A 24,814-nucleotide genomic window follows, 5' to 3' on the forward strand; every position below is an offset into this window, starting at 1 on the left:
TGATTTATGAGCACTTTCCCGGCACACTTCTTCAACCTTCGCCTCAGTGAGGTTTACTTGAGACTTCCTTCATACCAGAAGATAATTCTTCTACGGAAATGAGCAGGGCAGAGGTTCCGAAGGGAGCGACTGGCTTCAGGCTGGGCTACTGCATGTCAGTGGCTGACTGGCCTTCCCAAGTAGAAGCAGATAACTGACGGGGGTTTCAGGCAGCTTATTTCTGGGGTTGGGTGGATTACAGTAAGTCGGCCAAGAACGCCTTACAGTATATCAGTGTTAAATCACTGTGTTTTGGGAACAGAAATATTATTTATTTGTTCTGAAAACTTTGTTGGTTTTCTAGAAAATCGTAAGAGGGGACAGAACTGGACATGAAAGTGAAGGGCCTTGTTTTGTTTGAATGCAGTCTTGCCGTTAATAATACTGAATAAACAATATTGTAATTTTCCAAAAGGATCACAAATGAAGAGATTTTAGTTAATAGCTTTTTTAATAGATTTCACTCGTATAGAGCTTTTCATCCCAAACACCAAAGGACAGCAAAGCACTTTACATATACTGTAGCAGGGAGCATTTCAGGCATGCATGTACCAGCACCTACTTTACACAGCAAAGCAAGTGGAGAAGTGAGAAATTAACAATTAAAATTTAAAGATGCCAGACTGTGCAAGCCCATGCTTGAATTTACTACCCTTCTGTATGAAAATGTGAGATGGGATTATAATGACCCAGTTGTCAGGACTTTTTTAAAGTCTCATTTAAAGGGCAGAGCCTACTACAGCACAGTAGTTTAGAAGTTCTGATGCCACCTATTGATACACTAATACCACTTCCAATAACAGCCTGGTTTCTCTCAGAGGTCAGGAGTGACCAGGCCCAGCCTTGCTTAATCCTGACAAGATAGGGATACAAGATGCTATTGCTTGCAGTCAGGACATGAAGCCAGTGCATGATCATGATGGTTAAAGAGGAACTGCAAGCCTATTTTTAATATTTCAGGGTTAGAAAGAATCGGCATTGATGGGTGAATTTCAAACGGCAACAACTCAACAATGTGGGAGACTATACAGTATTCTCACAAAGTTCCTGTTGTGCTTAATTCAGAATTTGTAAAATTTGGGATACTGCCAATTAATTTATTTAGTTTCTGAAACTTACAGTAATGTCAGTTCCCCTTGATGATTTTTGCTCGGGAATAAAATAGGTATCCGGTTACCTGTTAAAATTTAAACGGTTTAAATACTCACAGTAAAATATAATAGTCATCACAGTAAACCTTATAGCACGTGTTAGGGTTACAGCTGGGAGTATGGTTACTATCGGGAATGGGGTTTATTTGTGTTACACATGAAATAAAGTTATAAGCAAATCACATGTCCTGTACATTTAAGGTGTATCAGGAAAGAATAACAATTTTAAAGAAACATCTCTCATAGATCAATACACAGCTTGTATAGGAAGCTTGACAAGACACCTGGGCTGAGAGGGTAGATGTCATTGTCTCCTCCGAACGAGAGGTTTCTGGTCAGCTTGCGTGGGTCGATCTTCTGTGGGGTGGTAGTAGGTGGACACAGAGAAAACCTCCTCCTGAACAAGTTCCCCTCCTTCATCGTGTCGTCTGTGGTAGTCTTCTAGAGAAGGAAAGAGAAGCCATCAAGGGGACAGCTTTCACTGCAAGCGGGCGTAACCACAAACCAATCCACACACATCCATGCAGAATTATTTCTGAATTCTATTACACTTGGTTGACCGGGATTTTTTCTACTTTAATCTGGACAATCCGTCAATTTTCCAACCTCTTTTTCCAATTCAGGGTCTCAGGGAAGCCGGAGCCTATCCTGGTAAGCAATGGCCAGAAACACAGGGTACCTGCTGGACAGGACACCACTCCACCACACCATGATCTTCGAACTGTGGTCCAGAGTCTTGTAAGAGCCAAGTGGAGCACCCAATGAATACCCACTCAAACAAGGGGAGAATATACACAGCACTCCAGTTCCCCCTGTGCTGCGAGGCAGCCATGCTAACTAACCACTGTGCCACCATGCTACCAAGTCTTGATGGTCTTTACTATAATATGAGTGGACTGTAGTGCTGTATGTTTGTTCTGTTCTTCTCAGTTGTCATCAAGACACTAGACACCCATTTTAAATGGAAAGCCAGGTAATTATCACAAACTTGATGTAAACAGAGTAGTATCAGTAGGTTTGGCTCAGGACTGAGGACAGAAGCTGCAGTCAAAACTCTTGTGAAACAAAAGTTGTCAAGATAACAGAGATTGAATTACTGGTGCAAAGGAGATATGCCAAATGTAAGCTAGATTACACTTCTGTTCATAGCATAGTATATAGTATATATTACTATAAACCCACAGAGCAAAATGCACGAGTACTTCAAGCCTTCACTGAAAATGCCATGTACAATACTTAAAAATACAAATAAAAAATAACTAACAAAGGACAAAAGGAGTGCACATTTATTCAGTAACCCATTGTTTTATTTACAGTACAATAGTCCAAAATAGATTTAATTAGTAGAACAGAATAAATTAATAAAACTAGGTTACAAACAATCTCTAGGGAGAATATTATCCCAGCTTTTGGAACCAACTGATTTTTCAATTCACATGTACATTAAATTTTGTTTTTGATGTTTTTGTCAATGATAACACCCTTTTATTAAGACAGGAGGGCAAACACTGGTTCCCACACAGTCTTGTTAGCGTTATTGTGTTCAGCAGTCTATTTGCTACTCTTTTTTTCCCTTAAATAATGAACTACCCTGCTCAATGGGATCAGTCTGCGCACAATTAACCTTACATCACCACTGTCATGGCATTCAAAAAGATCATCAGCCTATAGTTCCATTAGGCATGAAAGAAAGGAGCCATTCAAAAAACAAGAGAAAGCTGCCTTCACTCCCACTGCATTTTCACTAGGCATGCAGTGTGTCATCATGAGCTAACAATTCATTACCAGCCCCTGCCCACCTCCTTCTGCTGCCTGTCTCACATTCAACACTTCGGTACAAAAACAAGAGCTAAAATTAGTCACAAGAGTTCAGCAAAGATCCACGCCTGATGAACAGTGAAAGCAACTTCTAGGATAAGGAACAGCAAGCCAGTCCATTCCAAGGGCTTCAGTAAAGCAGCAGCCCCAGCATGTTAGGATTAAGACTCAGGGCTCTTTCGGGTCAGGAGCTTTGACCTGTTATTGAAGATAAAGGAAACTAATGCAATGCAAATTCTTAAGGTTGAACTGAGACTCAAATATGCCCTTTTCTGCCTCTACAAGAGAGCCTCTCCTTAACTCCATGTGAGATGGGATTATTCTTTCTGCAATGCAGGGAAACAAATATTTATTAATGACTAAATTAAATAACTTGCAGCATAGAATACATGTTTATGTTTAACTACATAAGTCTTAGGCTCTTGTGCAAACTGTACAGATGAAGTAGAAATCAATATTGAATATGTTTAATATCAGCTTAAATGTTTAGATAAATTGTTTATCCATTTTAGTTTGGCATGTATTAATGGCATTTTGTTTACTATTACTTAGATCTCCACTGTAAGGCCAGAAGATTCTGATCAAAATGCCTTATGCAATACATACCATCAATTCCATCTACCCTATTGCAAATTAATTTAAAATAATCTGTCATTGACAAATAGGCTGCAGTTTTGCTAAGATGTTCTTCGAAAACTGTGAAGTCTAAAAACAAACCTCTCTAATACTCAAAGAGGTTTCAAGAGCAGCTTTTCCTGGGGCGCCCGAAGTTTAAAAATACAGACTGGATTTATATGCATTCACCACATAGCAAGCAATCTGCCTTCAAACCCAAAGCAATTTAGCAGGATGTCTGCCATTGTCTATTTTTATGAGGGCTTTTTTAAATGACATGATTAGAGCTACGGATCATTTTTCATACATACCTTAGATCTCCACTGTAAGACCAGAAATCTCAGGACATACAAAAAAACTTATCAAATGCCCTGCACAATAAATTCTACCAACTCCATTTGCACTACTTCCAGATTAATCTGCAATAAGATCTAAACTAGGAGCAACACAAATAGTTGCATGTCAGCCGGTGTCTATTTGTACAAGGCTTTTAAGATGACATGGTTAAAGCTTAGGATCATTTATCTGCCATGGAAGTTGTATCCCATTTCCCTATTGGTGAAATCTATTATAGACAGATGCGCTATTTTAAGAAGGAGAAACATCATGTGGCCAGTAGGGATATTCAGGTCACATTGTGAAATACAAATGTCTGTGAGCCATGTTCTAACTCCCTCAGTTTTAAAAAAGCTGCTTGTAAATAGCTTTTTCTCCTTTTCTGCCTATTCTTTCTCATTAGAAAACTGTATGCTGCCCCACGTTATTTATGGGTCTGGTAAAAAATGGAAAAGGGGTATGGTTTGGAGAGTCTCTTTTCGATGGTTATGTTCTCAAAGCAGACTTCAACTGGCCATCTTTTGAAGTACTACTGTCAAAATGAGGATAGTTGCATTTCGCAGGCAAAAAAACTCTGCATTAAGGTCTGCACCAAGTAAATACTATTACAGGCAGATGTCATTAGTCATAAATCATAGGCACAGATTAGATATGCTGCACCAAGTTACAAATGGTCTTGGTCTTGAAACAATAATTCTATTTGCTCTACAAGATGTTGACAGTGACATTTTTATTGCTGCAGATGTATTTCTTATGAATGGGCATCTCGTGTTCACATCTGCCTTAGACAATACATCTAATGCTCATGCTTCTTTCCTTTAAACAGTTCTTTTATTTCTAGGTCTATTGACAATTTTCTAGTTTATCCTGGAATATATTTTAGAGATGACCAGATCCCTAACAAAGCAAAGAACCAGTATCCAAGTTCAAATTCGAGGAGCTTGATTGGCGGGGCCAATGAGTAAGTGTTGCCAAAGTAATAGCAATTAACGGAACAAGATACACACGAAGTCTCATAGATCTCGCTGCATGATGATATCATAAGTCACCTATATACAGCTGAGTGTCTAATACACAGCAGTCAGCTGAGCCATACACAAGTTGCCTTGGTAACCACAAAGAAAGCACGAATACCCTGGAAAATCTCATAGTGATATTTACTTATACAGTATCATTTTTTATTGATGTACAGTATAATGCTCTCCTAAAGTATCAGGACAGCAAAGGCAGAACTGTTAGTCTTGCTCTACAGTCCAGTGATGTGCATTTTTGATGATGAAATGAATACGAATCTATGGACCAGGACTAGGTTGCAGGGGGGCTGGAACCTGTCCTGGAAAGCAGTGAGCAGAAGGACAGATACACTCCACTGCGGACAGCAAAGTTGAGCCTGATCTTGTCAGATCTCAGAAGCCGCGCAAGGCTGGGCCTGCTCAGTACTGGGAAGGGAGATCTAAGAAAAACCTGATTGCCGAGTGGCGTTTGTAGACATCTACCGTAGGTGGCGCTCTTCTCTCTGGCCCCAAACGTCCCAAACCAATATGCCCAGCATGGTGGCAATGCTGTGCAGAGCGTGAGATCAGGTGGGGAAAAATAAAAAGGAGGGAATGCATTGGCATGTGGTTTACAGTGTACTGTAAAGCTGAACTTTCGGTTGCTTTCTCTGACTGTCCTGCTTGTTGTGCATTTTCCAGTTGAATCCATGTGATTTTCTGTTGCTATGTTACAGGCTGCCAGGTCTTGTGCACTGTTTGTGTAGTGTCTGCTACTGCGCAGTGATTGTAATAAAGAGGTAGGTCAGCGTCAGTCTCAACACATCAGATCTTATAGGTCTCTTACAGGCCTCTTTGATCATCAGCGTGCAAAGACTTGGAAAACAAGAGATCTTGCCTTAATATTAAATCATTTTAGTAAGTTAACACAACTAAAGATGAAAAAAAGTAAGGAATGGCCTACTCTAATCCTTCAGAGTTACAGGGCATTAATGTTTAAAATGATCTCTTAAGTGCTCTACAGAGCAATCTACCTCCTTGGATTGTCAAAATAAAAGTGTTCCAGCTGTTCCAGCTGTGGTGACACGTGGCTCTCCAGGACTCATGCTGGCTACCCTGGTCTACGTGTTGTAAAGAAGACTGCATTTCAGACACACAGAGCAAACCTGTGTCCAATTATCTGACACCATGTAAAAAACTCAGAGAGATTTTGTATTGATATAAAAATAAAGTAACATACAGTAAGTGTTGAAAAAGTGAAAGTTTCTTTTTAGACCTGTGACGGCTCACAAAAATATACTAATGATATTGTTGTGCCTAGCTCTATGTTCTTGTTGCTTATAAATTAGTTTTGCTGTACAGTTTTAGTCCCTCATCATATTAAACAACAGCCTCAGTGAAAAACAAGAGACAATCTTTGGTATGAATCTATGGCAGAATTCCAAATACAACTCAACATGAAATAATCTCTATTAAATATCTTGGTAAAACACAGTACCACATGTAAAACACAGCTTGAGCATTAAAAGTCATAACAGTCTAAAAAGAACAAAATTAAGATGACAAGAGTCTTCCAGGCTCAGAACCATAACAGCAAAGGAAAAGCTCTGACGAATTAGTCTGAAAAAGTTAAAGGGTTTTATAGTAGCAGCTTGATTACCGGGAAAGCTTTTTAAAGCCAAGAAGTAGCAGAAAAAAACAGATTTTTCTTTTCATATCATGGCAGTTGGTAAGTTGGAAGCTGTTTTGGCAAAACCCTCCTGTGAAATATAGCAATTGTTGCTATGGAATATGCTGGAGTAGGCAAAATAAATTTGCTTCTCATACATGCACACAAAGTACAATCAAAGTATAGGACTTCCCAGAAATGAAATCAAGGTGGACATTTCTTTTCAGGTTTTTGTACACCAATTTACTCATGCTGATAGGGTGGTAAGTTTCTTCTTAAAGCATATCTTTTGGTGCAGCATTCATACTTAAACTTCTTACTAATGGAGTTAGCATTAAACAATTACAACAGCATTTAACATAAATAGTTGTCATTCAGGCCATGTAGTTGTTGTGAAATCCCAAGACAGCAAAGAATATAATATAAAATCTTTCAGTGTAACCTCTCCTTTTGGGGGTGTGTCAAGTGTAAAGACGAACTGTATATTGAAATAAATAAAGTGAGTGGTCCTGAAAATTCCGTTTACAAATAGGAACCATAAAGCCGTTACTTTAATCCAGTCAACTTGTAAAATTTTCTGTCCCAAGAATAGGTAGTTCACAGGATTCAAGAACAGACAGGGTTTAGAAACTTTGGTCAAGACGTCTGCATGTACTGTACAGTAGCAGCAAATAAAACAGAAACTCCAGTATTCTCTACGGAATACAAATGGTTTTGGTGCAAGCAAAGGCCCAGCCCTAGCCTTATTCCAAGTTGGCACCAAGAGGTTTTAGTAACCTTTGCTGGCATTCCGATGTAACAGCAGCCCATCACACAATAAGATGCTGTTCTCTCACACAAAGGCCCCTCTGCTGCAAAACTGCAGATCTGACAGGCTGTCTGCCAAGTGGGCATGGAGACCCTGTGTGTAAAGAGCCTGCAGCAGGCCGAGGGTCATGCTGGGTTATCTTACGATAAGGGCGGTGGGGAATCAGCAGCACACACTCCACACAGAAACCAGTCAACCGCTGGGTTTGGGAGGGCTGGGATTAAGACTGCCCTCTCTAATCTGGCATGATCCACACCCCATCTGCCTATTCCCAACCTCAGAGATTATGGAGGGATCAAGCTTCTTTGCAGCATAAATTCTAGCCTGCCAGGATCATCTGACAATTCTGATTATTGCTAGGAAAGAAAAAAAACCTGACAGATCTGCCTCCAAATTTTGAAAATTCGTTTACCAGCAGAGTCCTCTTAGTTGAATCTATAACTTATGCACAACACAGAAAAACACAAAAAAAAATGACTGACTCGTTGACTGGGGACACAAACCCACATTAAATATTTGGTGTAGATAGAAAATAAAGGAAGACAGAAAACAATGCTGAAAAAGGCTGGTTTTTTAAGTTACTGTCAGTGTTCTTCCAGGGGGCTGTCGCCTTAGTCACTGCGCCACACCTATAGTACTTCTATGCTACTAATTAGTGTACTGCAGGAATGAACACACAGTTCAGTGGGTGTGGTATTAAAAACCAGCCTTCTTTATTAAAAGGACGAGGTGCTCTTAGGCAGTACTCACTCATTTTAATTCTTCCTGCAGGCTGCTTTAAACAAATTCCACTTTAACTCTACCATGTTGCTAGTTTCTTTTGTAAATGGCAAAGGCAGGTACTGTGCATTAAAACCCTACGGCCATTCTCTGGTTTTGCACTCCCATCTGGATGATACTCCCAAGCTATTAAAAAAAAATGTATTTAAAAGCATGTAATGAGTTTTTTTGGAGGAGTGAAAAATGGTGACTGTACTGGATTGTGCACGGCAATTCTCATTTTTCAAGAACGGAAAAATTGACTTAAAATAAACTAACGGCACTGAATTGTCCAGAGATTTAAAAAAAAAAAAAAAAACAAAGTACTGGATTGACTTTTTTCCCCTCCTCTCAAATATTTACTAGATGTATGCGACTGTAAACATTTGAAGTTGGCTGAACAGACATACTTTGGATTTTAAACAGCTGTTGTTGCTCTCTCCAGCCCTGGCAGAGGGAGATTCCCCAGCCTGTGTCTGATAATAGGACGGAAACACTGGGACACTGCCAGTCCTTCGGCGCTGCAGTGCTCTCCCATTCAATCCCAAATCGGCCCTTTTAACAAATATTTGCACTGTGCCTGAGTGAGGAGCCACAGGCCTGCCAAATATGGGGGGTGCAAAACAAGAGGTTAGCAACATGAGCAAGTTTGTTTTTTTAAGAGAATGTTTGTGAGCTTTCAAGGTAACTTTACGTCTTGCCGACTGTATTTCAATGCCCCTGGAACCCTGGAGCTCAAGGTGACAGACTGCACTGTACGTAAACCAGAGACTTTTCCACAGCAATTACCTTGTCAATTTAATTTAATCCGTTAAATTGGAAGTCTTTGTGTTTTCCAATGCTTCCCCATTCGTCATGCTTCTGCATATCCCTGTGTTCAGCTTGGTCCACGCTAAATCAAATGATGTCAGTTTGTATCGAAGAATCACAGAGCCACTTCCCATCCCTGGGTCCACATTCTGGATCAGTGTTTAGCAAAGTCTGTTAAATAGCCTGAATTAAGGATGAAGCACTGTAACACCCATGTTTCTGCTTTGTGAAGGCTCTGCAGTTGAAACGCTGTGCGTTTGTTTCTTTTCTTCAGTGTGGAGTGATCCTCCGTTGGTCTCTCTGCAGCTCACATTCCACAGGAGCTCCCCACTCGATTCAAAACTCCAACTTGTTGTGCCCGAGAGTCGAATTGATTAACTTCTGTTTTGAACCAGGGCTGTCAATGTTGCAACTGGAGAAGTGCTGCAGGACTCCAGAGGGCTGCAGATTCAAAGCCCAGATGGGATTGTGATCTTGTAACCCTTAGCAAGGGGTCTTACCAATAGTAGATTGCTCTGGAAAAATGTCCACTGTATAAATGTGTACTCTCCAGCTTGTCATTGTGCACCAGAATTTGTTCTTGATTTCAGGTTAATAAATGACTTTTTTCACAGAAATAAAACAATGTCACTGAGTACATGCAGTACTACAATATAAATGGACAACCCCCCTTAGTCAATTCCAACTGGAATTCCAGTTCCAGTTCCAAGACAGGTCCCCTTTTTGTTTTCCCTTCTAGTCCTTAGAGCTTATTCAACAGTGGTAAAAGCACTGAAACAGAAGCAAGTTATGCAAAATAATTCTCTGTATTTCAATGTCACAGTTGTAAATATCACGCTTATCAACGTATTAATATGTATATTATAATCCTTCTCAACACCAGAGTCAGCTGTCAGTACTTCTCCTGACAAAAGCAAGCACTTCATTTCCCTTTAGTCATCTCTATGTCTAATACGAATAAGCCTTACACCGTCATTTTAAAACTTTGGTCACACTCTTAAAGATTCAACAATGCTGTGCAAGGGAAAGGGAATGTAGATGATTTCTCTTTAACTTTCCAGTGGTGGAAATCAGTCTGTTATATTGAACAGTGGTTTGACCTGTTTTCATTTTTTACAAGATTTTTTGTACACAGCCAAGTGCCAGATGTTTCAAGCACACTGCCTTAGTTTGAGTAAATCTGCCTTAACAGACACAAAGTCAAACAGCAACTGTATCTGCTTTTCATCTTTTCATCAACTTGAGGAGGAGCAGAAGTTTGAAAAGTACCCAATGGCAATGCAACTGGAATATTATGTTCACTTTTGCATCCAGTGTAGTATCAGCTTTCCTGGCTTTTTATGAACTTTAAAACAATTCTAAAATGTATCTTAGAAACTATTTTGATAATGTTGTAGAAACCGTGGTTTAGCTTTTCACAGTGGAGTTAATGCCTTTCAGCTGCAACTGTGGTCAAAGGGCACCTACACAGAGAAAACTTTTTCAACAGCCCCAACACACCAAGTTCAGTGACAATACAGAATCTCTCTAATCCTGCAGTGGGACTGCTGCTGTAGATATTTGGAACCGGAAAACTTTCCAACAGTGTAGGGGGTTTTAGATTAAGTAATATTAAGTCTTTTAAAATGTTTCACGGTGAAAATATGTTCATTAATGCTCGGAACTACCAGTGACAGCACAGTTCACCCAATGCTTAAATTCCATAAAGAAAGTGATGCAGAGGACTACATTTCTGTACAGGCCCATAGACAATGTAATTAGATTTTTCTACATTAAGAGACAGTGGTAAGGCAGTGATTTTGCAGGGAACATACAGTTTTGAATTACAATAAAAAGATTAAAAACCATGCAACCACAGTAGAATGGAACATGGTGTGTTATCTCCTGGTTTTGTGAAATCTGAGCAAGGCAGAGCTCACCCTGGATTTGACCGAGAAGGCATCTCTCCCAGGAGCACATCAGCGAGTGCCAGCTGTTCCCTGACAAGATTCTCCTCGACAGATCACCCCCGACACCATGATTACTGGGTGGCCCAATGACCTACTTTATTTCTAATGCAACAATCACGTCTACTCTCAAAACTCAAAAATGCTTGGATTTCATGATTTCGGATTATTTTTTAAATAAATCACTTTTCATCCCTCAAAGTGATTCCAAATACTTTAGTATTCAAAGACCTGTGACAGTTAAGTACTGTACATCCCAAAGAACAATTTCCAGTAAGGGAGTAATAGCAAACAAGACCCCTGACAAATCTGGAAACTAGAACACAGAAAATCAGTAGACAGCAATTTACTTCATGGAACAAAAGAGGAAAAAAAATGTATATAATCTAGTCATGTAAGATACAGTACATGTAGAAAGATCAGTCGTCCTGGAGACATATATATCTAATGTGGGAGATAAATACCAATTTATTAAATTCTCATTTACAGTATAGAGTATATAGTAGGCAGAAGAAAGTCTTTCAATATTTATAGCTCTAACTCAACTGCAGTTGGGACCTCAGATTTTGCCTCACTGCTTTTATAGTCCATGATGTCGAAGTGATTTACAGATTGTCCTCGAATCTCCCTGCCCATTGACTGTCAGCCCTCACCCTATATGCCCATCTCTGGGCATCGCAGGTTAACAACTGCAACGGGCTAGACAAGAGCCACTCTCCTGTATTTCCCTGAAAGCCACATTTTTCTCCCTCCGTACGTCACTTACGCCCATGGACGCCACTGTCAGTTTGTAGAAATACAGGAGTATTTGTCAAAATGCACTTGGAAAGTAGAAGGAGGAAACCTTTCAATCTAAACAAAAACCCAAAGCAGTCGATGTCCTTGATAGGGCACGCGAACCTTCTCTTGACGACAAGTGTTGATGTGTTTCATCAAGTACCCACAAGATGAACCACCTTGAGACATGTACCTTATATATATATTGCAGGATATCTAGTGTTTTTCTTTTAAATAGAATTAGCAGTTATTTCATTTTCACTAGATCTCAAATCACCAACACTAACAATAATTCTTTAAAATACCAGTTCTATTTATTCCATACTCCACACAACTCTGTTTTGACTCAAAAGAATATTGTCTCATTCAATAACTGGCTAAAAATAAACGCATAAACGAACGTATAAATCCATGTAACTAGTAAAAGGTCTCTGGCATTAGTGATCAGTGTCACCTTCTGTACAACTGCAAACTCCACCTGAAGGATTTATTAGGCAGAACATCCAGCACCTGGGATGTTAAGTTTAAAGCCTTGCCTTGTTTCTTAATTAGCAGAGTCTTACCGTTTTTAACTGGGAAACGGATGTAGCCAAAGGCATGTTAAAAGCAACATCCTGCGACAAAAAAATAAACCCTCACAATATGGAACACATTTTGATGTAGCGCAGCTCGTGATAGAGGAAACTTGATGTCGTACCAGGGGACTGTGATCTCAATCTGGGGATCAGCTCAGAAAGCATGATCTGCATGTAATGTTGTCACTAAGACCAGTGTTGCATGTTTATTTTAAACTCGAGAGTTGGCTTGTGGGGGGGTCGGTTATATTTTAAGGGTGCACGTCGTGGGAAAGAGTAAAAAAAAAAAAACGATTTGTCCAGCTGTGTCTGCTCGTTCAACAGACTCCTGGCAAGACCCATGAAAGCACTAGACTCAGCTGTGTGCAGAGCTGAATAAAAAAATACATATTCCATCACCAGGGACAGGAGAACTCTCAGCGGCAAGGTCAGCTGGAAACGTCCTGCGACCTTCTGATCTGCACTGGTAATTCTGCTGTGACCTCTATTTCAGACAAGGCACAGAAGCTGCTCTAACCAGTGTCACTCGCCCAACCAAACACAGACAGTCACCGCGTGCTTGCAGCACAGCTAGTCCTGAAATGAGGCTATTCAGGACAACAGAACAGTTTATTCTCCTGTCTATTGTTGAGGATTTCTAAACTAATTTACTACCACAGCAAGAACAAAATACAGATATAAAACAAAAATACTGTACAATCTGAGCCTTAACAATGAGAATAAAATGAGGGCAGAGCTGGGGAGCAGCAAGTGCAAGTAACAGCACTACAGTATGTACTTAGATGTTTTTTGATAATTATATTCAGAGGGGGATTTTGCATACTGATACTTAAAAAAAAATTCTACATAATTCACAAGTAAAAAATGTAAAGTGTAAAGAATGTATAGGGGCCTACTGTATGTGTAGCATACCACACCATTACAATAATACTGAATGTAGGCTAGCTAAAAAAGCATTTCGTTATAAATCAATTTAAGTTGTGAAAACTGGGTTATAGAATGCCGAACATTTCCTGCAGGAGTATTCTTAAGGCACTTAGTTACAGTGTTTCCAATGGTGCTATCAAATTAATATTGCCCTACAGAGTGGAAGTTTCAGCTTGTAGTCACTGAGCCACAAATAACACACATCCACGATCGCTGTACATGTACATGACTGTTCTTCGATTCCAAGTGTGCTCCAGTTAAAAGAAGGAAAGGGATACATCTTCCTTCTTTTGCACCTGCTTTTTCTACAGAAACCAAGAGCGTCGCACACAGCACCTTTACACACAAAAACTATCCCAGAGAAAACATATCAGTGAGTGAGGGCGATACATATTTACACTTATACTAATAATTAGGGTGTTCTTTGGAGGCCAACTCTGTCACTGCACATTTCTGTGTCAACATAAGAAAGGATACAAACAAGAGGTGGCCATTCAGTAACCCTTAACCACTACTCCTGACAGCTTCTGAACTGTGGTAAATCAGGTCTGTAGATATACAGGGCAGTACTTTCTCTCTGTGGTTACTGATCCAGTAAAACTTCAAACACAAATTCAGTCACAGTCAAACTAGCAATTTACTACTGTACTCCATGTCATTCAAAAATAATTTAAAATGACAGACTGAATTGAAATGGTACAACTATTGGTATTCTTTGATGTTTCCTGTGAGGTCTTGGCATTGATACCAAGCCATTAAATAAACTTTTTAAAAAATTACTGGTCCACCTAGGAAACACTTCAGATGTAAAAGAAGGTCTATTTTTGTCAGTCTAGACAATGCTGTTTCAACTTCTGTAAGTGAGAATTTCACACACGATTTCTATACTTGTTTCTGTTCTGTAAAGTTGTGCCCATTGCCCTTTCATTGAAAAATCCATTATTTCTCTGTAGAAAATCAGGTTGCAATAGGGCACATGAAAACAATACAAGACCAAGACAACTAATCAAGTTTCAAAGAATTAACAAAACAATATTACAGTACATGCATTGAGTCTAACACAGACACACCTATTTCAAATTAGCCAGGGGTATCCTGCCATGTTCACTTGCCTGCTACAGCATGACTTTCAGCTGTCATCCAACTGCATCTGTTCTTTCTGTTCACACACACATCCATCTTGAACACTGGCCAAAGCTGCCTTAAAAGGAGACCATTTGGCTCACTGAGCTCATTTAGTCCCACTGCCAGGACAGTGAACAGGTATCTCATGCCCTTGGCATCCCCACACAGAACAGGTAAGTGAAGCCAATCACACCTAGCCAGTCTACCTGTGTGCGGACCCTCACCACCACCGCTGTGCCACTCTTCTCTGTGAGACCCCCAGACTGGGTTTATTCTAGGATGCGTCTTTATCGTGGCTCATTGGCTTCTTCACACAGAAACAGGCACATGACACTGGCAATATCCCCACTGCCCTGCTGCTTACAGTAGAAATGTTTTCAGTTTATATCCTGGTGTTCATTCTGGTAACCTCCTGAAAGCAGTAATGAGTGAGTAAGGCATGTTGCGACAAAGCAAATGGTACAAAATTAAAGTGATAAAATCCTTCTCGGTGTTTAGGGTGTGTTAGAAGACTCAGACGAGTGCAGCTCACCTGTCGTGGTAATTATGGTGTGAGCACTGCTAGCTGAGAGCACAAAGGGGCACTGTAAGTGCGAGTTCCTTGATCTGACAGTGGAGGTATACCATCAAAACCACCTGTCAAGCAGCAGAAAATGACAACCATCTGCCACACAAGGCTGATCTTACAAGTCCCAGCCCTGTCTTTGAGGGCACAGCTGTGACAGGGTCCTGCTGTACACAGCGAGAGGAATGGATCCTCAGCAAAAGAAGCCTTATATCCTTAGGAGATGTTCTAATCTAACAAGCATCCTTCCTGACACAATTGGATCCTTATTCCCAAGCGATATGTATTCCAATGGTGATTTCTCCCAGACTCACAGGATTGAAGAATCCAACTACCGAGCCTTGAGTTCATGACAGATGTTCAGTTTTTGTTTTTAAAGCAGGATAACTTCTATTTAAACCAGAATACTTTGCGGTTTATAAGCACTGTTAAGCTTTACAAAACGTGGAAAGTAATAAGATTAAATCTTTGCTCCTGGTTCTCTTTCTGGAACACTTTTTTCCATTTATCATTCAGCAATGGGCCTAATTTAATACAGTCATTAGTATTTTTTAAGTGTACCTGGGCAATATACAGTATGTTTAAAATAGATATTACATGACCTGATACAGTATTTAATACAAAACGTAATAATAAACACAGACCAGTTTTTGGAATCTGAAACAGGCAGACCTGTCTCACTCCTGTGTAGCTGCTCACTGAGAGCTCACTGAGAGAGCGGAGCAGCTGTTTACTGCTAGCATCCCTTTGCTCAGAATGCACATTCAACTACAAGATTAGACAGCCAAACAACTAAGGGGTGGGGAGAAATTTAAATCTAGTGCTACATGTCTTCCAGCAGCTAAATGAAGTACAGCTAAAATTCAAAACAGAATCTTTTGCGAAGGAGATACAACGTGTTTGATCTGCTTACAGGGGTTACAGGTATCAATATATCACATTTTTCTAAAATACGCTCCTCAAATCTCAACAGTGACGTGAACTTATTCTGTCTGTAAAAGAGGCCAGAAAGTATTGCTTTGTAAAACAGTTTGAGATGACAATGCATTTAATCTAAAATTAAATTTAGACTAGCTGATGATTTCCTCTATTTCATTCACAAATTGCATTTGACCACTTCCTCTCATTCCTGCTCACTGCAAAAACTAATAAATTATTCAGTAGATGCTTACAGTGACTTTCAGAGGCTAGAAGGTGACCTATGCATCAGAAACCACAACAGGAGCTCTGTCTAAATTCCCACTCAAAGGAAAGAAGGTTAACTAGCTTAGTATCATACTCAGGAAATCAGTGTTGAACTGGAGCTTTGAACTGGGAACCCCCTGGTATTATTCTTTGACAATGGATAACTTCCTGATCTCTGCATTACACCACGCACAAGCCTAGACACACCTTCATCAGATTGTTTGAAAAGGGGATTCTAGACCAGATGTAGTGAAGCATTCATAATAGACTTGCCATGGATCTCATATTCACTGGTACTGATCAGTCCAACAGGGTCTGGAAAGCGACAAGGAGTAATATTTCTCAGCGAGCAAGACCAATTTTCTTTGGTGACTGGAGTTCCCAGACTGTAATAAGCATCCCACATATGGGCAGAAGTCTGCTGTGGATTAGTTCCGTTGGAAATCCAGTCAGGACTGTATTTTTATATTATTTTAAACTACAGTCATAACCACAGATAAAGAGGACTGCTTTTTCTCTGCCTCTCCCCAGCAACACTCTCTTCATGGTCCATGAGCTCCATTCTGTCCTCATTCTAAATTCAGAATGGAAAGAAGAAATGTCTCCTGAAAGGCACCGCTGCTCAGATGACAGGCACATCTTATGAAACAAGCTTTTAAAACTTTAGCCAATCGGAGCAGAAAAGTCTACAGTATATCCATTTTGAGACGGCCCTAGTAACAACCTCCTCACTAACATGAAAAAAACGTGCAGAGCTTTTCCAAAACTGCACTTCATTATGATGATAAGATCGTGTCTTCCATTCGCTTTGACCAACTTATGTTGCCAACTGACAATTAGAAATTATTTGCTAATGCTAACAAAAAAATCAAAGCAGCCCATTTATACCATTGTACTGCTGGTTTGAATGATCTCATATAGTACCAATCCATAAAATAGGACAGCTTACAATATCAGCCAGTTCCAAGTGCAGCAAAAGACAAGATCACATGTGCCAGAGAACACATTTCAAACCGACTAAATGGGATTAGCAGTGCTACTGTAGCAGTGATTTGGCAGTGTTTTGCTTTCTCTGAACATCTGGTGAATTGGCAGCAAGTGCGCAGAAGTAGGTACAGTAGATTGATTCATCTAAATGGGTGACTAGTTCATCATACAGTACCTGGTGAAATGAAAAGACTGGAAACTCTGCTTTGTCTTTTATATAAAAAAGTTGTGATCTCTCCAGATTCAAATACAATTCAACTAGAGACTTGGGAGGCGTAAGGTCTCACTCACTGCACATTCACTATCTGACAAGGTCTCCTTCAGTAATCTGGTGACCTAGAGATCAGGTTGTATCCTGCCTTGCTCTGGCCTACCCACAACCCTGTACTGGATAAAGCAATTAAAAAAAAAATCAATGGATGGATGGTCCTCATCAACAAGTGATTTTTGGTGAACTACAGTACAAGAACAACTGAATTGATCGCTGCATAACTTCCATTACATTTTTAGTGGTTTTGAAGTAGACTTTTCTATTTACTGGTACAGTTTACAGTATGGAAATGTTTAATTATGCACTGACATTAGTGAGTAAACAGGTCTATCTAGTCCCATTGTCAGCCATTAGGATCTAGTTATCATAGGATTTTCAATGTTAGCTTGACACTGGATCCTGTTAAACTCCTCTGGTTACTACTGAATATTTTAATAATTTGCACAACTGAAACATTAAATAAATTGAGTTACTTCATCACCTACATGGGCTACTAAAAACCCACTTTGAACTGAAATACATCAGTCAAGAACATAACTTGAAGGAAACAAATTGGAAGTGTCTATATTTTTCATACAGTATCTCAAAATAACAATATAGTTTTAACTAGTCCAAAACAGGAACTTTTTGAGAAGGTATAGTACATCATTTCTCTTCTTGGATTCAGACAGAATGTCATTTCTATAGCTGTGTATTACCTTTAAACGTTGTAGATTTATTATGCATGAGATTATACATGTTCGATGCAACACCTGGAAGAGCAGTACTGGATGGTGACAGACTATTTATCATACTCAGATAGCAGATAAAGAGAGTGATATGAAACTGAGCGCTTGAGAGATAATTAATGAGACAAAGTGACTGAATGTATGTGCAGCACCGCACAGCATTTTTGCCCTAACAAAAGACAATCACTATTTTCTGAATAATTCTGATCTCTCCATCCCAAGTTCCACTCTGCCCCTCTCTATCAAAACCTCTTGATGTGTGGCAGGAAAATGAATCACCTTTTCACTGGGCCTGGATCAGCAGAGGTAATTACAACGATAAGATGTGCCTTTTTAAACAGGTAGATCTCCCACAAAAGTGTGTGGTGTCTGAAAATAACTATTTTGCATGAAAGCAAGATTGTATGTGAACTCAAAATGGAATTAAGGCTACCAGATCATCATTCATTAGGTTTGTAAGGTCATATTGTTTTCCCCAAAGCTGATTATATTATATTATAAAACAAAATGCTTAGCAAGCTTTCAATTTCTGATTTTTTGATTACAAATTATGAAGCTTTTTTTATGCTACATAAATATGGACATTGACAAACTAAAATATTACAACAAATCTAATGTACCTAATAAATATGGATCGGATTTTATTTTAGCTCAACAGATGTGGATAAATATTCCAATTACAGCTCAGTATCATCTATCTCCAGTAGTACTGCTGATCTAAATTAATTCAAAATAATCCATTAACATGGGAGGTGCTTACGTAGCATCGTGCGCTTAATCAATGATGCAATATCTATTCGTGTGTCAAAAATATCAAAACCTACAAGAATTAGGCATTAGATTTACAAAGTGTTTATCTCACAATAAGTTTGCTTTAAATAAGAGCCCAGGTATGAAAAGCAATTTGAATACGGCACTGTTCCCTAAAGGGTCTATATCCCAGCCAGTCACACCAATTCACATAAATCTCTCTCAGCAGCTATTCGCATTCATAAATTTTGAGAACAAGACGCTTTAACATGGCATGATTTTTCATCCTCAAATAAAATACAAGCTAATTTAATCTCTCTCCAGTAAAAGGTCAGGACTTGCCCAGGGGAGTTTTCTGCCTTGCAGAACCTATGTTTTACCAGCTTCTCAGTGTGGCGCCTATTAAAAGTAAGTAACCTCTGAAAAGGATTTATGTTTTCATGTTGATTCATCATTTTGCACATCTAGACAATGAGGAGGATGCAATAAGAAAGACCAACAAATATGAGAGGATATATAACGTAAAGTGCAGAATTTAAACCAAGTGAATCAATGTTAAAATGATATAATATATATGTCTCAAGATGCAATGTGAAGCAGGCAGAACGAGCTGGGCATTACTTGGTTCTAGGGCTTACATGGATCATTTAAAAAACTGCCTGGTCTCAAAGGCTTCTCACCTAAAGGTGTTCATCTTGAGCTGTGGAAATTCAGAGGACACCTGAAACAAGTATTCAGAGCCCTGAGAGGTACTGAACACACAATGTCAAAGGACAATCTCAAGCTCAACAATGAAACCAGCACTCCATTATTATAGTGCAAAACCATAAGTGTAAACATAAATTATTTGATAAAGTATTCATTTTTATCAATTCTTTTGCCGAGGTGTTTCCGAGCTGACTGTGATGGATGTTTGTGAAGCTGTCTGGATTTGGATCTTGGTATGATAAACTGCATTACTAATAACAGAACAATCAAGATGGGCCCAACTGCCCCCTCTTGTGTTGTTCCTTATATACTCATGAAATAGAGTCCCTATATGCATCAGAGGCATGGCAGAAACTACGGTTGAAGTATTTTGCATTTAATTTCCCTTTAAACAGCAGTTTGTGGCAAAATTGGTCAGAAACGTTTTAACCCTGAACACCACCTATCCTGTATGCAAGTTGAATGCAAAGTGATTCAAAGAGAAAGAATACCGAACCTGCCAACAGGAAGTGAATTGCAATTAGTGAAGCTTTGAACATCATAATCACCATACTACAATGCTGTGGAGAACACACACTGTATATCTGAAAGATATTCAATACTGTGCAAAGTGAGACAATCATTTCCATACAGTCCATCAGCCAAACATCTGTTACCTATTATACTGTTCCTCTTTTCCATTGTTTTGCATTTAAATTTTAGTGAAGAAGCTCGAGTGGTAAAAATGTAGTATTTACCAGTTTCAGATTGACTGTTTGCCTCAAAATGAATACAGTATATCATTCAATAATTTTTAATTATCTAATAACATAAATCACATATAGACAATATTCAAACCTAGAAAAACTAGATACAGAATATTAGAATATATTCTTATGATTCTAAGAAATTTACAGGGGTCTTTTCCTGGAAGCATGACCTTTCAAGGAGATAAAAAAGCCTCTTCCTGAGGACTTCTTTCCTCTGGCATTCTGCTCTGAGGAAGAACGTGGGACAGGAATGTCGCTCAAATACAAAATCCACTCAGTTCCCAGCCAGAACGATCTGTGCTGCATTTACTAAATCACCTGACAAAAACAACCTTGACACTCCTCCCCGCTCACAAAGATGTAAACAATCTGCAGGAGAGATGAGTGATGACCTCGTAGAAGAACAGCAACTAGTTTCATTTCTAAACTGTGTGTTTCAGAGGTGTAACACATGAAGTACTGCTAAAAGAAGCTGACAGTGGTCTAAGTTATTCCTTTATGCAAAACCAAGCAGTGTATGTATTTTGTGCATTCTCCTCCATTGTCGTCTATGTTAGCTGCTGCTGGGCTTGCAAACAGTTTCTAAAGGGACCAATAACGGTGTGAGCACCATGTAATGAAATCAATTCACTTCTGCACCTCGCCCCTTCTGAAAACGGTTATGAAATGAAAACAGCATGCACACTTACAAATCTACTTGTGCTGCATTTTGACTACGAATTAAGATTAAGAGATTGAGAATGAGACAGTCCTTCCATGATCTACAGCAGATCACATCGTAAGGTTTCGTCTCTGGCCAGACAATCCATACCTGTTAGCCAGAAAAAGAAAAGCAAAAAATGCATTTTGCTGTAAATGTATTTGACATGCTACAACAAAGCTTAGGATGCCCAAGTACAACGAAATGTAATTGTTCAGGTGTAATGTCAATGGGATGTCATGTAAATGATCATTGTTTAATAATACACTATAATGTATGTAATACAGATGGATATTGAGGCCATGATTAGATCAACTCAGAGGTCCTGATGTCAAATTACATAACAGAAAAAATTAATCATAATAGAATTAATAGAAAGGACACTTTAAATGAGGTAGGAAGGCACGACATTCATGCAGGCTACAAGTGTTTTCACATTAAAAGGATAATGTTCTGACTGGTACCTTCTGTCCTGCGAGGCAGCATTGCTACCAGCTGTGCCGCTGCGCCACCCAGAATGGGAGATACTCATTTTCTGATCAAGATGCCCGGCCAGAACGTTCCTCCATTGGTCTTCAATGACACCGACGCCGAGGCGCTGGATTCCAGATTGAGACCTAAACCTCTTCTGGCCGATGTTCTGTACCATGAAAAGTAGCATCCAAACCAAGCTCTTGGATGACACAGCCTCAACACTGCCACGCCTCTGATGACAAGCCACGACCTTGGTCTCGCGTGGAGCCCTTCTCTCTGAACGCATCAGTACTGAGAGGACGAGGCGCTGGCTGACTGCTTGACTCAGATCCCAGTCACACTGAGCTGCTAACAGCCGCATATGCAGTCATGTCCATAGGGTGGAGTAGGCCAGTAGCAATACTGCCACATCGATGCTTCATGCTCCTGGGCTTGTGCACCGAGCACTGCTATGTGACCTATAGCACGTTTACATCAGAGGTATATACTGTAACATTGGCTACAGTCATAGTTATAGTAGTATAGGATATAGTTATAGGAAAGGAAATCGTACAGTATAGGGCACTCGAAACAGCTAAGACTCTTATCTATACTGTAGCAGTCTGAGGCATTTCAGCTTTTAGAAGCTATAGAAAAAATGAACAAATATGCAATACATGCAAATGCTTTAAAATGAAGGCCAAAAACCTGAAATGGCCCAAACCTAACAAGGGGTTATAGAGCAGCATCTTAATTGCAAAAAGCTACAATACATCAAATTAATACTCAATGGAATTCTTATCTTTTCCCCTTAAATCCTAACAGGGAATCACGAATTGAAGAAAGAGCGTTTTGAAACACTGCCATTAGTGCTTACCCTCACAGTGCTTTGTAGTGCTTCCAAAAATCAATCTTACAGTGAGTCATATATTCTGTTAGGAAAAAGTCAGAGACACAATTGGCAATCATACTTATACACAGTCCTACCAGAGCAATTTATCACTCTCAGAAACACATCAAACCCTTTTAATAAAAGTATCAGGACAGCAGGTTTCCTAAAGAGCGCTATTCTCTGATCTTTAAAACAGTGCATTGAATATGACTCTCATTTCAACTGTAACCAAGGGAACCCTGGTTGTCGATGCTTTGTTGATTCTGGAAATTTAAGGCCATTCATTCCTCTCAAGGATGTTTTGTCTTCATTGGGTCTAGACTTTAAAAATGCTGATAGCACTGGAAACTGTAAAACCAGCATTTACTGTATATGTAGTTTCAATAAGTTTTTTTCAGAAACTATCTACTTTAGACGCTAAGCCTATATACAGGTATTACAGGAACATTTTAGGGCTACATTTTCTACATATCGAAAGTTAAAAACATCAACATTTGATGTGTTGAATGAAACATCCAACTGCACAATGTCCACAGAGTGCTGAAGTGAAAAACGGGCTTGTTGAAGACTCTTGATCTCCTCACAGTCTGTAACTTTCTTCTTCATCACCATTGGCCACGTCACACAGCATAGCTCCACATGTGCTGTTTCAGCACTGTATTTGCTCCTCTGCAATCATGTCTATCACACTGGGCTGTGTTTGCTGTACAAACTGTGAGCAACCCTTCCAAATAGACCGGATCTGACAATCACCACATTTGCATTGATGTTCCAATGAAGATGGAAGTTTTCTAACTCATTTTCTAATTATAAGATAAACATTTCTCTAAAAATATAATAAAATTACAGTACATGAGAATTTAAATGAATGACAATCGAGTGTCCCTTTTAATCTTCCTAATTATAGTTTCATGTTGCTTTCTTGCTTTTCAAAATAATTGCAAGCTTCTATAATATATGCCTCAAAGCAAAGCTACACTTTTCTTATTACAAAAACCCAGTAGCAGGCATGCATTAGAAGCATTCTGTTGTATACTTGAGATCTTGTAGATGACTTTTGGTCCTTCTGAGTTTGTCAGCAAGTTAATAAGATAACTGGAACACTCTGCTTTTGTTAAAAGCAAGACTATATAAAAGCCAAGATTCCAGCAGGATGATATCGGCCAAAACACCAGGATGCAGGATTGGAGCTAAAAGCAAGAGGATCCTGACATTTACACATCTTGGACAACTTCAAGATTGTACGATATGAAAGGAGATAGCTACAGTAAGCAAATGCCATCATAAGGAAAATCTGCAAAGATACAGAGACAACATTCAGATCTTCAGAAGAAGGAAGATGGTGCAGACCAAAATGATAAAGATCAGCCCTGACACTATTGAATCCCTGATGCAAAAACGGTTGGCAACAATACAGAAGGTATCTTCTCTTCACAAGAGTCAAAACCAAGGCAACAGATGAGCATTTCATCATTTCAAGTAAACTGAACTAGGAACTCCAGCCCTAGACAGACCAGATTTCACCTGTGAAATCAACAGTATGCACGAGTGCCATAGAATACCTCATGTACATGGAGAGCTTCAACCAAAAGCACCTGGATGCAAAGAACAACAAAACCTTCTACAAGATTCTACACAAAATACATCACTTAGCAATGTTAAAAACTATATCGGTTTGTTAAATGGAACTGAATTGACTTTATTGAAAATACACTACTTAGGGGTTGTAATTATTGTAATTGTTTTTACAAGAGCAACGAACACAAGTTTCAAAGTGAACATCCCATTTTAGAAATCACTACCCCAATGCATTTGTAGGGCGCTCAACCGCATAATTGGGATAAAGGCCGGCGCATTCCCACGACCCCTGTCAATCAGACACCAGCCCGACCCAATTCCCGAAAACGACAACGCACAAGCTAGTCCTCCCATCACATCTCTCGCCTCTCACCGCACCTGCTACTTAAACCTCCTCAGCTTTCACTTCACTGCTTAGTATTAAACAGTCTCTTCTGTTTCCCCGAGCTCTTCGAAACCTTTGCGATCCCTTTTTGTCTTCAAGCCTCCTGGAAATGACCCTGCCTGCAATTCCAACTCCGTCTTCGCCTTGGACTCCTCCGCTCCCCGACCTGCATAGAGTTCTTCACACACTGTTACACACTGTAGATTTTACCTTCAATGTCATAGAATTTGATGATTTTCTCCTTCTACCTGATGCAATGAATGCCAATTAGTGGAACAATAAGCCCTAAACGGCACTTTCACTTTTTAAAGGCTCTTCAGCAGACAGGTCACGGCGATCTCTGCCCTTACTGCTACAGCCTGGAGTTAAAGTGACAGCTGGTGCTCGGGTGCCATGAGAAGAACGAAAAAATACTAATAAAGTAAAAAAAAAAGTAAATCTTGTTTTCTGCAAACTAGAAATGACTGAAAATGAGTTGAGTACAAAGGACTGTATTTACATGTTTATACTTATAAT

The 24,814-nt window shown here is 39.5% G+C and overlaps 1 protein-coding gene across 15 annotated transcripts in view; it reads right to left on the reverse strand.

The window, feature by feature from the left end:
• osbpl5 (oxysterol binding protein-like 5) overlaps positions 1-24,814 on the reverse strand; it is a 75,622-nt gene that overhangs the window by 22,446 nt on the left and 28,362 nt on the right. For 4 of the 15 annotated variants that reach the window (XM_015338368.2, XM_015338375.2, XM_015338374.2 and 1 more), the window contains one exon: positions 1,475-1,631. In XM_015338368.2, the coding sequence (XP_015193854.2) occupies positions 1,475-1,631 (157 nt within the window). Of the gene's footprint in view, positions 1-1,474; positions 1,632-3,934; positions 4,125-8,976; positions 9,460-12,283; positions 12,460-14,334; positions 14,526-14,553; positions 14,629-24,814 lie in introns of those variants that run through there. The other 11 variants (XM_006642562.3, XM_069181490.1, XM_015338370.2 and 8 more) reach the window with 9 other exon arrangements.

The sequence above is a fragment of the Lepisosteus oculatus genome, chromosome 21 (genome assembly GCF_040954835.1).
Source record: "Lepisosteus oculatus isolate fLepOcu1 chromosome 21, fLepOcu1.hap2, whole genome shotgun sequence".
Taxonomy (NCBI): domain Eukaryota; kingdom Metazoa; phylum Chordata; class Actinopteri; order Semionotiformes; family Lepisosteidae; genus Lepisosteus; species Lepisosteus oculatus.